Raw genomic sequence first — 12,236 nt, 5'->3', positions numbered from 1 at the left:
GGCTTCATTTTGACTTCTATATAATGCGAATAGATATTCAGAATCGTGATTGTTTCCTTATGACCTAGCTTTCTCACGAGTAACCAGAATTATGGCATACTCACCTGAGGAATTACAGCATTTTATATTCAGAATGGCGATTACCTGAGATCTCAAGTGATTACTCCTACTACTACCCTGAGCAATTCAGGATTAAGACATTTACTCTGGTGATTTCATTTCGAGACAAATCTGGCCTAATGAGGAGTGATGTTGCAAGAGGTTATACAATTGAAATGTCATCTGAGACATTTGGGCACGCGGTGGATCATTAGCTGAAGGAGAAGGTCGGCGGTGTCTTGAAATCTCGACGAGGCTGTGGCGATCCGTGCTGGAAATGACGATTTGCACATATGTTCCCTGTCCCGCGTATCGCCCGCTATTCATTCTTTTTGTTCTGAGGTGTTGGAAAGCGCAATCAATTGAAAACTCATCGGCATTGTCCAACCACCTTCTCGAGAATTCATGCCCAATACAGATTATACATTTTACATATGACTCCAGCATAAAGCTTGATGTCCCTTGAAATCCGGATCCATGCCCCCTTGTCCATGGACATCCAAAAGTGAAGCGACGGTGCTGCTGACTATGCATGAATCCTTTGCTAGGAGAGATGATTGGATGGGTTTTGGTGTTACACAAAGTTTCAAGGTTACACACAGTTTCGAGATCATGCCACAAGAGGCTGCCTGCCCGCCCTTTGCTCCATTGGTCAACACCTGCCAGTGATCACTGCGGGGTATCAATCTCAGATAAAAGCAGCCCGAAGAGCTGTTGGCATTCTTGAGGCACCTCGGAATACAAAACATGATCATAAGCGACTTCATCACATATCTGCTGCAACAATGACTTCCATCACAAAGCTCCCCTGTGAGGTCATGACCTCAATCATGCGAGAGCTAGGCAATATACGTTTCCTTCTGCCCTGTCTTCTTACCTGCCGCTATTTCTACGCGTGCTTCAAAGCGGATCTGAACCTTGCGGCCGACCTCTTAGAGCAGCAACTCACCCCAGCTCTCGTGCCTTATGCAATCGCCGTGTTGGAAGCATCGCAACTCAATCCACGAACTGGAATTGCAGTCCGGGAGCTGCTCGAAACGTTCATAAAGGAACCGTCCAAGCTGAGAAGCCAGTTCAGAACGCTACCAGTCCCTCTTCTTGTGAAAATGGGCAAATTGCATGACCCAATCCAGAGCTTGGCGACTCAATTTGCGAACCACGCATGGGCTCATATCACCAATGACCAAGGATCAAAGACCTCTCATAGCCTCTGCCTGTCAACAACCGAAAATTATCGCTTTTGCCGAGCTTTCTACAAATTCGAGCTGTTCTGCAACCTCTTCCGCAGCACCATGCCGACTGGTTTCGTATCGGTCAGTGATGAAGAGAGAAGGTGGTTCTTTGCACAATACGGGCCGTGGGAAAATGAACAGCTAGCCAGCGTTCATGACTTTCTTGAGCTCAAGTTATCCGAAGGTAAGTTGCTGCCAGCATCCGAAAAAAATATATCTTTCTATTCCTGATTCTTATTATAAGGCTCATATGACGTTCTTGCTCACGACGTCGAGTTTGGCACGTTGGGAATTGACTATCTCACGGCTGGTGGCGATAATGGCTGGAGGCAGGTCTGGGTAAGCCGCACTCTACGCCAGTTTTCCCCGTCATCACAGTTTCTTACGTATAAAAACATTGCAGCTATCCCAAGGTATTGATTTCATCTACCAAATGATGAATGAGTCTTCATACGATGCAAAAAGGGCACTATTAAAGTCTTCATATGGTGCCAGTAGCGCGTATCTCTATGATGCGCTCACATCCATACCTGAAGTTGACTTGGATGACGATACCCCACTCGTCCAAATTACCGATGAAGATCTAAAGACAATGTTTCCAACTTCTGATGACCAAGACATCGACAAAGGTCCATTTGAAGCGTGGCGAGTAGCCTTCAAGGACTTGCCCCGTAGCATGTGGGTTATGCTTACCAAAAACTCTGGACTGAGGGAGCGGGCCTACGTGTTCTGGAGTTTAGATCGTCTCGAGAGATATGACTTGTTAGAGCTCTTTAAAAATGCTCCAGACGACTCTGAGCTTTTGAGAGCTGTGAATGGCTGGGGTGACATGTTCAAGTCGTTTGAGGAGCGTTCAAAGATAGCGCAGAGGGGTGGCTCAGGTTATTGGAGCAAAGACGACGAAAGCAGGATTGTGTGGCCGGCGAGGCAAGCTGGGGGATGTTTGAGGTAGAGATATATGAGGTTCATATTTGAAGGCATGCAATTAAAGGAGCGAAGTATAAGTTTTCGGCAACAGAGGATGAAAAGGGCCGGTCAACCTATTTTAGGCGTATATTTCATATCTTGGCCAGAATGTAGCCAGTACGACTTTCATATCCATATCTTAGTCCAGCAGAGAGCATATAGATCCAGAGCATCTAAAGCAGTCTTGTCAAAGCATCATTTGAGCGGTGAATAATATGTCGGCGGCAAACCTAGCTTTGTAGCGTTAATGTACATATCCCAAGGAAAGTATCGTTCTCTCCTATATTTACCTATAATTATATACAAGCATATTTTCATGACTCTCACTGGCCATACCATTCAGCACTGTGTACTGCCAGAAAGTGCTGCCTTACACCGATGTGCCATCATACCGCACTGCCAAAACATCCTAGCCTCTATGTCCAAAGGTGCAACGAAAGTTACCCAAGGTAGTACATGGTCATGAGGTTGAACTCGTCTTTAGATGAGTTGAACGGCCTGCGTAGCGAATTATCAGCTTCTCCTACATTGGAGCGACGATGACGGCGTGGTGTGACGTGATAGTCGAAATCTCGCAATGGGTAGGTTCCATTGTTTGGCAGATTACACCGTTTGGGGCGTCCTTGTTCATATATCCCAAACGATCCCTTTTGTGCTTAGTTTTTAAACAAAACGGTTGCAGACACATGCAGTGTAGCTTGTGAATAACTGAAATCCTATCTTCTGTTTTCGTATAAATTCGTCAATCATGAAAGCTGGAACATTCTTCTCAACCCGGCGCCCAGTATTTCTCGCCATCACCACCATTCGTAAGATGTCCCGAAAATTCCCTGACTGATTGAAAAAGTCCGTCTCCGAACTTTGCCATCAGGAATGATTGCACCTCTGGATTTCCGCCAGTTACGAATAACCCGCTTGAGCTTCCCATGACCTTCAGTCCATGAAGGCTCGTCGCCCGAGATAATGCGACATATACCTGACCCTCTTCAAAAGCATGCGACAAGTCAACAATAACGCGATCCAGCGTCATGCCTTGGCTTCTGTGAACGCTCATAGCCCAACCTGGTAGAAGAGGAATTTGTGTTCGATGCAGCAATGAATACGGCTCTTTGTCGCCAACAGAGTTGACAACACACGAGGGGTAAATGACACGTTTCACGCCGTTGTGGAAGAGAACCCGAGGCCAGGCCTTTGCCAGCCGTGGATCACCCTTGTGTCGTTCCATAAATTCCTGTATCTGCTTCTCCCTAAGCTTTGCGTGGTCGCCGATGATGCGCTGATCAGAAGGAATGTATTCGGTATCCTTGCCCCTGTATAGTTTCGGAAGATTGTCAGAGCTGAACCTTTCAAAACCGCATATGATACCCTGGCTTCCGTTGACCAGCCCTCCCTTTATATCGAGGTTTATCTGCAATATCACGAGCATGCCCCCGCGCAGCGTGACATGAGGCTCCAGGCGTTGATCTCTACACGCCACTAATGTTCCATCAGATAGACGATCATGATACTGAGGTAGCTGCATATGCACCTCTTGCATCGCAATAAAGCCATCCAGAGCGTGGTATTCGAGCTTTGGCGTCTTCAGTCGATTGAAGTTTTCTCGGTTCACCATGGCAACCTCGTTTCTCGTGCACAGCAGCTTTGTGGCTTTTTGGACATCGCAAGGATGATTCATCAGTGTTTCGGTTTCTTGTGGTAGAAAGGGAATCCCAAGGCGGCATTTCTGAAGCATCCTGATGAAGTATTCATCTTTCTGGCGATGAATCTCTTGCAAGTTGACATGAACGAAATCGGCTTCCTCCCAAGCTGTGCTCCTAAAAGCCCATTTATGTGTCTCTAGAAAGGGCCCATGGCTGTCGGGGCAGTTGAACTCGGCTCCGTCGTCGTCGGCAATCATCTCTTGTCCACAGTGCATGCAGAACTCGAATGGCTTCACTGGGGGTAGCTGGCAGAAATCTCCTGTGACGATGACCTGGATTCCTCCAAAGGCGGGAATGGTTTTCGCAATGGCGAAAGCATCCCTTCTGGTCCCGGGCGGTTCCGAGTCTCTCTCTTTCAGCCAGTCATTCCAGGCAATCACGGCCTTCATGCAGATATTCATGCGTTCCAGATGATGATTCTCCACCATGCTAATCTCATCAATGATGAGCACTTGCGTATCCTTCAAGCGTTTCTTAATGTGCTTTCGGAACCCCTTGTGCAGAAGTGTTTCGATGTCGAGTTTGTGATAGTCTGGCGTCCAACCCATATAGGACCATGTCGACATGCCGCCGACCTGGAGCGCTGCCCTGCCCGTCGGTGCAACGACGTGAACACGCTTTCCCATCATGTACAGCAGGTTGACAGCGGCCTTGAGAACGGTAGACTTGCCGCACCCTGCTGATCCCGTGAAGAAGACATTTCTTCCCGTTAGAATGAGCTCAATCAGGTCCTGCTGCTCCTTGCACAAAACGGGTCTGTCGGATGAAGGGACTGCGTTGGCGATGCTTGAGGGAGGCTCTTCAAAGTCCGGTCTCGAACCGGAAGTTGATTCGGGTGGTTCACCCGTCAAATCTATCAATGTAAACTCATTCATGTCGGTAATGCTCCCTCGTTACCTGAATCCTTCCGCTCAGGTTTACGGATAGAATCGGTGAGCGACGCGATTTAGCTCGAGTTGCTCCATGACAAACGGACTAATGCAGGGTTATGTAATCGCGATAAGCAAACAAAAAGTTGCCGTTTGGCTATCGATATTGTTGATTCACTACCTGGTATTGTCTCTCATGGATTTGATCTGTCTATGAGACAACTGGAAATCTTAAGAAGAGGGCTCATTCTTCACGCCAGGCGACTAGTGGGTTTACCATGCATCCAGCCTTCTCAAAACTTTACTAGCGTCATTCAACCAACACCGCCAGCACGAGACAAATCCCACTATTGCAAAGAATATTTTGCTTTAGAGTCTCCCTATTCTACTATTTCTGAAATATTGCAGGACCACTTGCCTGTTTCTTTGGTACCAACTAATTGGTTGCAGTGTTCAATGCTACCAACTCGCTTTGTCCTGCATCTGCATCTCAGTACACGTACCTACCCTAAAGATTGTCATATCATCAATAGATACTAACTTTGAACAACATGAGACTGTAACTCTACTGATGAATTGCGGATTTCAGAGGTCTGAGTGTTCTCGCAGTGTAGCCACGTTTGGACGAATTCTGAACGCCATATTCCCAAGATACTGTCTTCTTTCACTGACGGATAGCATCTAATTAACGTATGACAGCAGCATAGATCCGCATTCCTGTATCAGCCCGTAGCATCGTCTCTGTTTCTGCCGCAATGAAAAAGATAAACCCCGTTTTGATAGCGAGTTCTTTCCCGTCTCCTCGAATGGTGCCCTCCCCAGAGATCGCAATGGCTACAGTCGGGCCTTTGTGATTCCAAATGAGTTCCTCCGTGCCAGTCGTCATCTCAATTCGAATCATGTCAAATTCGCCAATGGGAGGCTGATACACCAGAGTATGCCCACTGGCCCCGTCTTTGCTTGGATTTGCTGGCAATCTGAGATTATCCACGCGAGTGCTTGAATCGATTTTCAGAGTCTCAGAAAAGAGATCAATATTGTCTCGATCTGCAACGGGGCAGAGTCCACCGCTCAGCATATTGTTAGAACGAGCCATGCATTCCACGATGTCCCCGGATAGGTAACAATGAACGCCGTCAGCCGGGATGAAGATTGCTTCTCCAGGCTCCAAGATAAGATAATTCATGCACAGAATTGCAATCAGTACGCCTGGGTCTGTGGCAGAGTATTGAGATTGCAAGCGCCGAATCAACTCAAACATGGAGCTCGGGTAGCCAAGTTTCTCAATGTCCTCCTGAGATTGTCGTTTCAGGTCCTCTTCAATGTTTTGAACAGTTTGTTCATCTGCTTTCAATATCCCGCGTACGACACTTCGGAGAGTTTCCTCGTTCCAAGATTGTGATCCTTCGGGTATGAAACGCCGCAGACTTGGGATATTGAATATGGCAGAAATCTGGCCCAGATCCCTCCAGCCAGCAAATAGTTCGAATTGCGATAGTGCCACCGCAATTTCCGGCTTATGATTGGTGTCAGAGAACTTTTCGGGGTCTTTCTCATGAAGTTTGGCCGCAAGTGATTTATTTGGATGGATTTGCAGTGGCAGAGCTTTGCCTATCGAGAGGATCTGTGATGCTTAGGTTAGAACATGACTGCTGCCCAGGGACAAAATCCGGCATGCCTTTGGAAGAAACGGAAGATGGTTCCCGAATTTCTCAATCGAGTATGAGCCAAGTAGTTTTTCTTTGTGTTCTTTTAAGATTTCGGCAAGCGTTTGGCCGGTTTCCAAGTCTCTGCCAGGAAAGTCCGGATAGTCGCCAAACCACATCTCGGAATAATATTCATCGTCATTTATAGCGAAGTCAGTTCCGGGTGTCTTTTCGCAGAGCCTCGCCGCGAGTGACTCGTGTCCTTTCTTTCCCCATGGATAATTATTGCAAGTTCCGCTTAATTGGAATAGTCGGGATTGACTCGTCATGTTGATTACTCTACTTAATCCAGGCGTATATGGTCGTGCTCAGGATAATGATCGATAAATGCAGTTCAAACAGAAATGTTGTATAAAGACAAAATACCGGTACGGAACAATTGTGGCAGTTTCAGAGTTTCTGATCGAAATAGCAATAGGTTGTTCTTTTATAAATGCTAAGATGCGTCACTTTGATGGGTCACCGTGAGATTGCAACATCATGATTACCTCACGACTGGATGCACGCCACAATTATAGGTGGATGCGGGACCACTATCTATCTGACTCTGATAAGTTGCACCTTGATTACAGATCATGGACTTGGCGAATATGTAAATTTAATGAAATAGTGCAGATTGCCCTGCTAATTCCATCTGATTGCGTAGCTCCATTGCAGAGTGACGAAAGGAAAAATGGGCCGTGGGAGATCGATCATCTTGCTGCAGGTGTATTAAAGCAAGCTAAGTGATTCGGATAGAAACAAATTTTGCTTGTGACAACCGAGGCCTATGGCGAGATGGAAGCCTTACGGCAGCTTGGCAAGGATTACTCTTATTACGTCGCTGTCCAATTTCACATGGTTTGCTTTTAAAGCGTGAGAAACACAGTAGACCTTTGCAGCGCCCTTGCTCATGGACATTCGCATCTTTCCCACTCACTAAATAATTGCTTGATCAACCAACTGTTAACCTGGGCATAGAATTGCATGCCATAATAATGTCTTGTTAAGATGGTCACAGAAAATCGTACAAAGACTATAAAATTGCACCATTGCGACATAATAACACCCAGATCTTTACGACCGGCCCCTCTTCCGCTTGCTACCCTCACTTACACTGCCTTTCGACAAGAGATCCTCAAGCTTCTGCTGTCCCTTCTCAACAGACTTCACTTTGACCTTCTCGCTACCCAATACAGGTGGCAATCCTTGAACACGCCTCTTGGCATCTTCCAACAGCTTCACCTCACGTTCACGCTGCCCCTTGACTGTAGGAATTGACCACGTATTTGACGCTGCGCCTTTATGCGCTAGTTTGTATTTTGATCCCTCAAGATTTGTCTCATATGTATTTGCGTCTATTTTTCGGACGTGCTAAATAGAGAATATTGTTTAGCTACTATGCAAATATTGCATCTTGAGATGACCTTGAAACTCACCTGATGTGCAACAATTAACCAATGGTACTCTGTCCCTACAGGCGCACCGCTTTTATCAGGAGCCTTCTTCGCTCTCCTTTTGTTCGTCTTGTAGTCTATCTTCCACAGGTCTGGTTCCTCCTTAACTTCATGCCACATGCCGCCATCGTAGTTCCAGGTGTGAGATCCGCCGACCGCCATGCCAGAGTAGTACTGGCCGTTGAATGACTTGAGAGAATTGTAGCCGCCGCCGCCAAACGCATAAGCTCTACTGGCTCCGTCTTTGTTGGCCGGAGCTTGTTCAGCCTCTGGCATTTCCTCTTCGTCAAGCATAATGGGATCCCTCGGATCCATGGCTACGTCAACTTCATCAATCGGTATCATTTTATTTGCCGGGCTCTCGTGCTCATGTGAGAGACTTGAGTGAGTCCGTCTGATTGAAGACGACGATGCGCCTTCTACGGTATTAGACCGTTTGGCTCGCTTGGTAGGTCGAGGCATGATACGAGATGATGGCTAAATTACTGGTAGATCTTTTGTTGATTAGGTCATGTAGCAACTGCTCATGTTTATCATTCATGGATACATATACTGCGGAAGTAGGTTTTGATGATCTGTGAGTGACGTCGGTATTATCTAAATGTCTGGGCCGCCGAAATAACGGCGGATCATATCAATGTAAACTGTCTTGAGAGCTCCCGAAGAACAACACCCAGATTTGACGTTACCCAACCATCATGTATTCGCAGATGGCTATTTAACACATAATATTACATATTGTAGACGAGAACATGCTCTCCGGGATGTAGAGAAAAAAAAATATTTCTGGGCTTGTCCAGCCAAGCCCAGCCCTGGAAATTAAGTCATGGATTCGTCAATCTGACCTTGCTTAAGTCTTTTTAATGCTAGAGATAGATGAACCTCTAGCAGTTACCTTCTTCGTCAATCCTCATTCAGCCATTCACCACAGTCCCGCCATTGCAGTGAATGGTCTGCCCACTGACACAAGAGCTATCCATTGAAGCAAGAAACACGACACAGCTTGCGATTTCCGAGGGCTGGGCTGGTCGACCCATCGGACTGGTGAATTCTTTCTGCGCCTTTTCATTCATGGTTGCGGGGATCAACGGAGTCCATACTACGGTTCTCGTCAGCAAGTCTTAAAACATTTCTCTGCATAGATACTTACCTGGCCCTGGGGCGACAGCGTTGACTCTAATTCCCTTTCCGATATACTGGTTGCTCAATCCCCTTGTGAATGAAATTATAGCTCCTTTGGTAGAGGTATAATCCAGCAAGTCCGGCCGGCCAATGTACGCATTTATAGATGCGTTGTTGATGATGACGGCGCCGCGCTTCATGTGCTTAAGAGCGTATTTGGCCATGTAAAAATAAGAGTGCATGTTAATGTTGAATGTATGAACCCACTGGTCTTCTGGCAAGTCAAGAATATCCTCAACCATCATTTGATCTACACAATGGTTAGCGCTTCCCTCTCTCCAAGAACATGATAACCTACAAGCCGCATTATTAAAGAGAATGTCTATCCCGCCCATCTTTTCCAAGGAAAAGTCAATTGCTTTTTGGCAATTCTCTCTCTTGGCAAGATCTGTGGCGAATAGATGGCAGGTTCCCCCAAGAGACTCAACCTGTTTCTTAGTATCTTGAGCATCCTTTTCTTCTTCGGGTAGGTAAACTATTGTCGATACAGCGCCTTCCTTTGCAAATAACACTGCGGTAGCTGCTCCTATGCCACTATCGCCGCCAGTTATGAGCGCTCTTTTGCCATGAAGCTTATCCGCTGCTTTGTACGTTGTGCTTGTTCCGCCTGCATCCGGTAGCTCCTCACGAGTGGGTTTAGGATCGGGCATGTCCCGATCCTTGCCCGGAAACTCCTGTTTTGAAACAGGGATATTTTTTTCTTTGACATTTTGGTGTTAGAACTGATGATTCAGGGTATGCCGGAAAGATATGCTGTACCATCTTTGAATTGCGATGTCATGGTTGAATGAGTCAGTGAAGATTTGGACTAATTGATACCAGCAATGCGGCCCAAAAACTGAATAGACGATATAAAGAAGTTGCGATATATCATTCATCTATGCTGCGAAAGATTTATAAAAATGGGTTCATAAACTTTCCGTCAGCCTTGGCGATGACTCGCAGACTTCAGTTTGAATGATGCGAAGGTTTCGTCATGGAGTGGATTCCGATTACGGGATGAGGCCAATGTTACAATTTTAAGCGATCGAATGACGTCTGTCATTGGGTTTTCTATGGATTAATTTGATATGAACTTTTTATTTATTGATTGGCGCATGTGAACTTTGTTCATATGTCAAAGAGAAGCCATTATGCGCTGTTGGGGGCTGCAGTGCAGTAAAGACCTCTCGCCGCAGAAAGTATGTGTATTGCTGTAACCTCGAACACTTCATCCTTACTCTCCAAGTGTAAATGAATCTAGTCGGTTCAAGGAATTGAGATTGAAATCCCGAGAACTACCACTGGATACAATCATTCCTTGTAAATATTCTAAGCTGGCTTCCACTCGAAATGATGCGGACCTTTCGCTACTGGGCCCGGGTCTTCGCCTGGCGCGCCCGGTTTATTGTATGAATGCGCCCCAAAGTAATCCATTTGCGCCTCCATAAACTTCGTTGGAAGTATCTTACCTGTAGTATACTTGACGTACTCAAGAGTAGCAGAGAGGGCAGGCATATAGTGGTCGGCCGCAATCCCCCGAGAAACAATGTCCTTGAGTGCCGAGTAGTTGCGCTGCAACTCCGATCCAACGCAGTCAATCAGCTTAACGTTGATGATTGTCTTGTCCTCTTTCAAAACCGGTTCAAGTAGATCAGCAATAAATTCGGACTGAATGATGCATCCTGCTCGCCATATCCGAATACATTCAGACAAGCTGATATTCCAATCTTCGTCAATGGATGCCCGCGCAATCAGCTCCAGCCCTTGACAATAAGAAGCCAAGAAGACGCAGTAAACAGCGCGGCGAAGACTCTCAATCATTTGATCGCGATGTTTGACATCTTGAATGGACTGTGGTTCGGAAATGGAAAGCTGTTCGGCGACCCTTAGACGTTCTTCACGGTTCCCTGAGGCCACGCGCAAGTAAAACCCAGCTGCAAGTGTTGGACAAGATACATGCCTCGTTGCAGATTCCATAATTGACCATGTGGGTGTCCCTTCTGTGCAATCATCATCTTGTACAACCTTGTCGAGGACATCATCAAGGACGTAATCGTCAGTCAGCTTGCCATTCGTCGACTTTCTTGTCTTGCAGATATCCGCAGCAATTTTAACCAGAAAGTTTGTACGCAATTCGCCTTCATTGTTCCACGTTGTAAATAATTCACCAATTTGGCTGTAGTCGAGCCCCAGTCCGCGATTTAGGAAACCCCAGGCCTCGCAGAGAGCAGAGAGCATGCCAACCTCGATACCATTGTGGACCATCTTCACGAAGTGTCCCGAACCTCCTGGTCCGATTTTCGACACACAAGGCGTACCAGATTTAGGGTCTTTCGCTGCATATCGCTCCAGAAGTGGCATGACTGCGTCCAACGCCGCATTATTCCCCCCAGGAGACATGCTTGGTCCATGTCGAGCGGACTGATAACCGCCAGATACCCCCATCCCAATCCAATCCACGCCGGCATCTTGGCACTCCCTTTGTCGTCTCTCGGTGTTTCGATAGTGTTCATTGCCACCGTCCAAGATTATATCGCCTTTGCGTAGTTCAGGCTTGATCTTCTTCAAAACTTCATCGGCTGGCGGGCCATGTGTAATAGAAAACAGGAACACTTTTCGGGCACCATCCTGACCCAAACTGGCGGTAAACTTTGATATATCGTGAAATCCACAAACTTTCCCAATTAGACCATCGGCCTGGTCCACCTGCTTCATGAAATCGTCGACATTCGCACTCTCAGCGTCCCAAATAGACACATCAAGGCCAAGCTCAGAAAAGGCGAATCCCATCATGGAGCCCATATTACCTGCACCGACAATGCCAATTTGCTTGATTTCCATAATTGCGTCTGGTTGAGCGCACCGGGCTGCTATTCAATGAAACATATACCGGGGTGGTTAAGGTGAGAAAATATGCACAAAGATAGGAGTGTCATATAATGAAGAGCAATCTAAGAAGATTCCTAAATGGCAATTCAACTGAATTGAAACGAACTACAGAGTACAATTGCCACCTATATCTCTTTCAATCATAGTTGCGCTGCGCCGAATTGAATGACGCAAT

General features: G+C 46.5%; 4 protein-coding genes across 4 annotated transcripts; 1 reads left to right on the top strand and 3 right to left on the bottom strand.

The window, feature by feature from the left end:
- The first annotated feature begins 759 nt into the window (after nt 1–759).
- On the top strand, nt 760–2,414 carry V8C40DRAFT_185926 (uncharacterized protein). Its single transcript, XM_083211791.1, has 3 exons — nt 760–1,515; nt 1,576–1,670; nt 1,735–2,414. Exons 1-3 carry the CDS (start codon nt 885–887, stop codon nt 2,281–2,283), a joined length of 1,275 nt encoding a protein of 424 aa, XP_083074649.1. The 5' UTR covers nt 760–884; the 3' UTR covers nt 2,284–2,414.
- Nucleotides 2,415–5,551: 3,137 nt separating this feature from the next.
- On the bottom strand, nt 5,552–6,841 carry V8C40DRAFT_273997 (RmlC-like cupin domain-containing protein; the record flags this gene model as incomplete). The annotated part of the gene is made up of 2 exons (XM_083220557.1): nt 5,552–6,490; nt 6,545–6,841. The coding sequence occupies 2 exons, from the start codon at nt 6,839–6,841 to the stop codon at nt 5,552–5,554; spliced, it is 1,236 nt and encodes a 411-aa protein (XP_083074648.1).
- Nucleotides 6,842–8,667: 1,826 nt separating this feature from the next.
- On the bottom strand, nt 8,668–10,142 carry V8C40DRAFT_240363 (uncharacterized protein). Its single transcript, XM_083214775.1, has 4 exons — nt 9,950–10,142; nt 9,489–9,890; nt 9,159–9,440; nt 8,668–9,107 (listed from the first exon to the last, which is right to left on the bottom strand). Exons 1-4 carry the CDS (start codon nt 9,969–9,971, stop codon nt 8,923–8,925), a joined length of 891 nt encoding a protein of 296 aa, XP_083074647.1. The 5' UTR covers nt 9,972–10,142; the 3' UTR covers nt 8,668–8,922.
- A 359-nt stretch (nt 10,143–10,501) lies between these two features.
- On the bottom strand, nt 10,502–12,013 carry V8C40DRAFT_286265 (6-phosphogluconate dehydrogenase C-terminal domain-like protein; the record flags this gene model as incomplete). Its single annotated transcript, XM_083222509.1, has 1 exon — nt 10,502–12,013. One exon carries the CDS (start codon nt 12,011–12,013, stop codon nt 10,502–10,504), a length of 1,512 nt encoding a protein of 503 aa, XP_083074646.1.
- Nucleotides 12,014–12,236: the final 223 nt, after the last annotated feature.

This window comes from Trichoderma camerunense (genome assembly GCF_050948025.1).
Source record: "Trichoderma camerunense strain CBS 138272 chromosome Unknown V8C40scaffold_6, whole genome shotgun sequence".
NCBI lineage: Eukaryota > Fungi > Ascomycota > Sordariomycetes > Hypocreales > Hypocreaceae > Trichoderma > Trichoderma camerunense.
The sequence above is the reverse complement of the archived record's forward strand: the minus strand, read 5'-3'. Positions and strand labels throughout refer to the sequence as shown.

What these genes read in the sequence shown, in the direction of transcription:
- V8C40DRAFT_185926 (XM_083211791.1), top strand. Translation starts at nt 885, where the DNA reads ATGACTTCCATCACAAAGCTCCCCTGTGAGGTCATGACCTCAATCATG. An exon ending in TGAGCTCAAGTTATCCGAAG is followed by an intron (nt 1,516 to 1,575) that starts GTAAGTTGCTGC and finishes TCTTATTATAAG; the next exon opens with GCTCATATGACGTTCTTGCT. An exon ending in ATGGCTGGAGGCAGGTCTGG is followed by an intron (nt 1,671 to 1,734) that starts GTAAGCCGCACT and finishes AAAACATTGCAG; the next exon opens with CTATCCCAAGGTATTGATTT.
- V8C40DRAFT_240363 (XM_083214775.1), bottom strand. Translation starts at nt 9,971, where the DNA reads ATGACATCGCAATTCAAAGATG. An exon ending in GACATCGCAATTCAAAGATG is followed by an intron (nt 9,891 to 9,949) that starts GTACAGCATATC and finishes AAAATGTCAAAG; the next exon opens with AAAAAAATATCCCTGTTTCA. An exon ending in TCTCTTTAATAATGCGGCTT is followed by an intron (nt 9,441 to 9,488) that starts GTAGGTTATCAT and finishes ACCATTGTGTAG; the next exon opens with ATCAAATGATGGTTGAGGAT.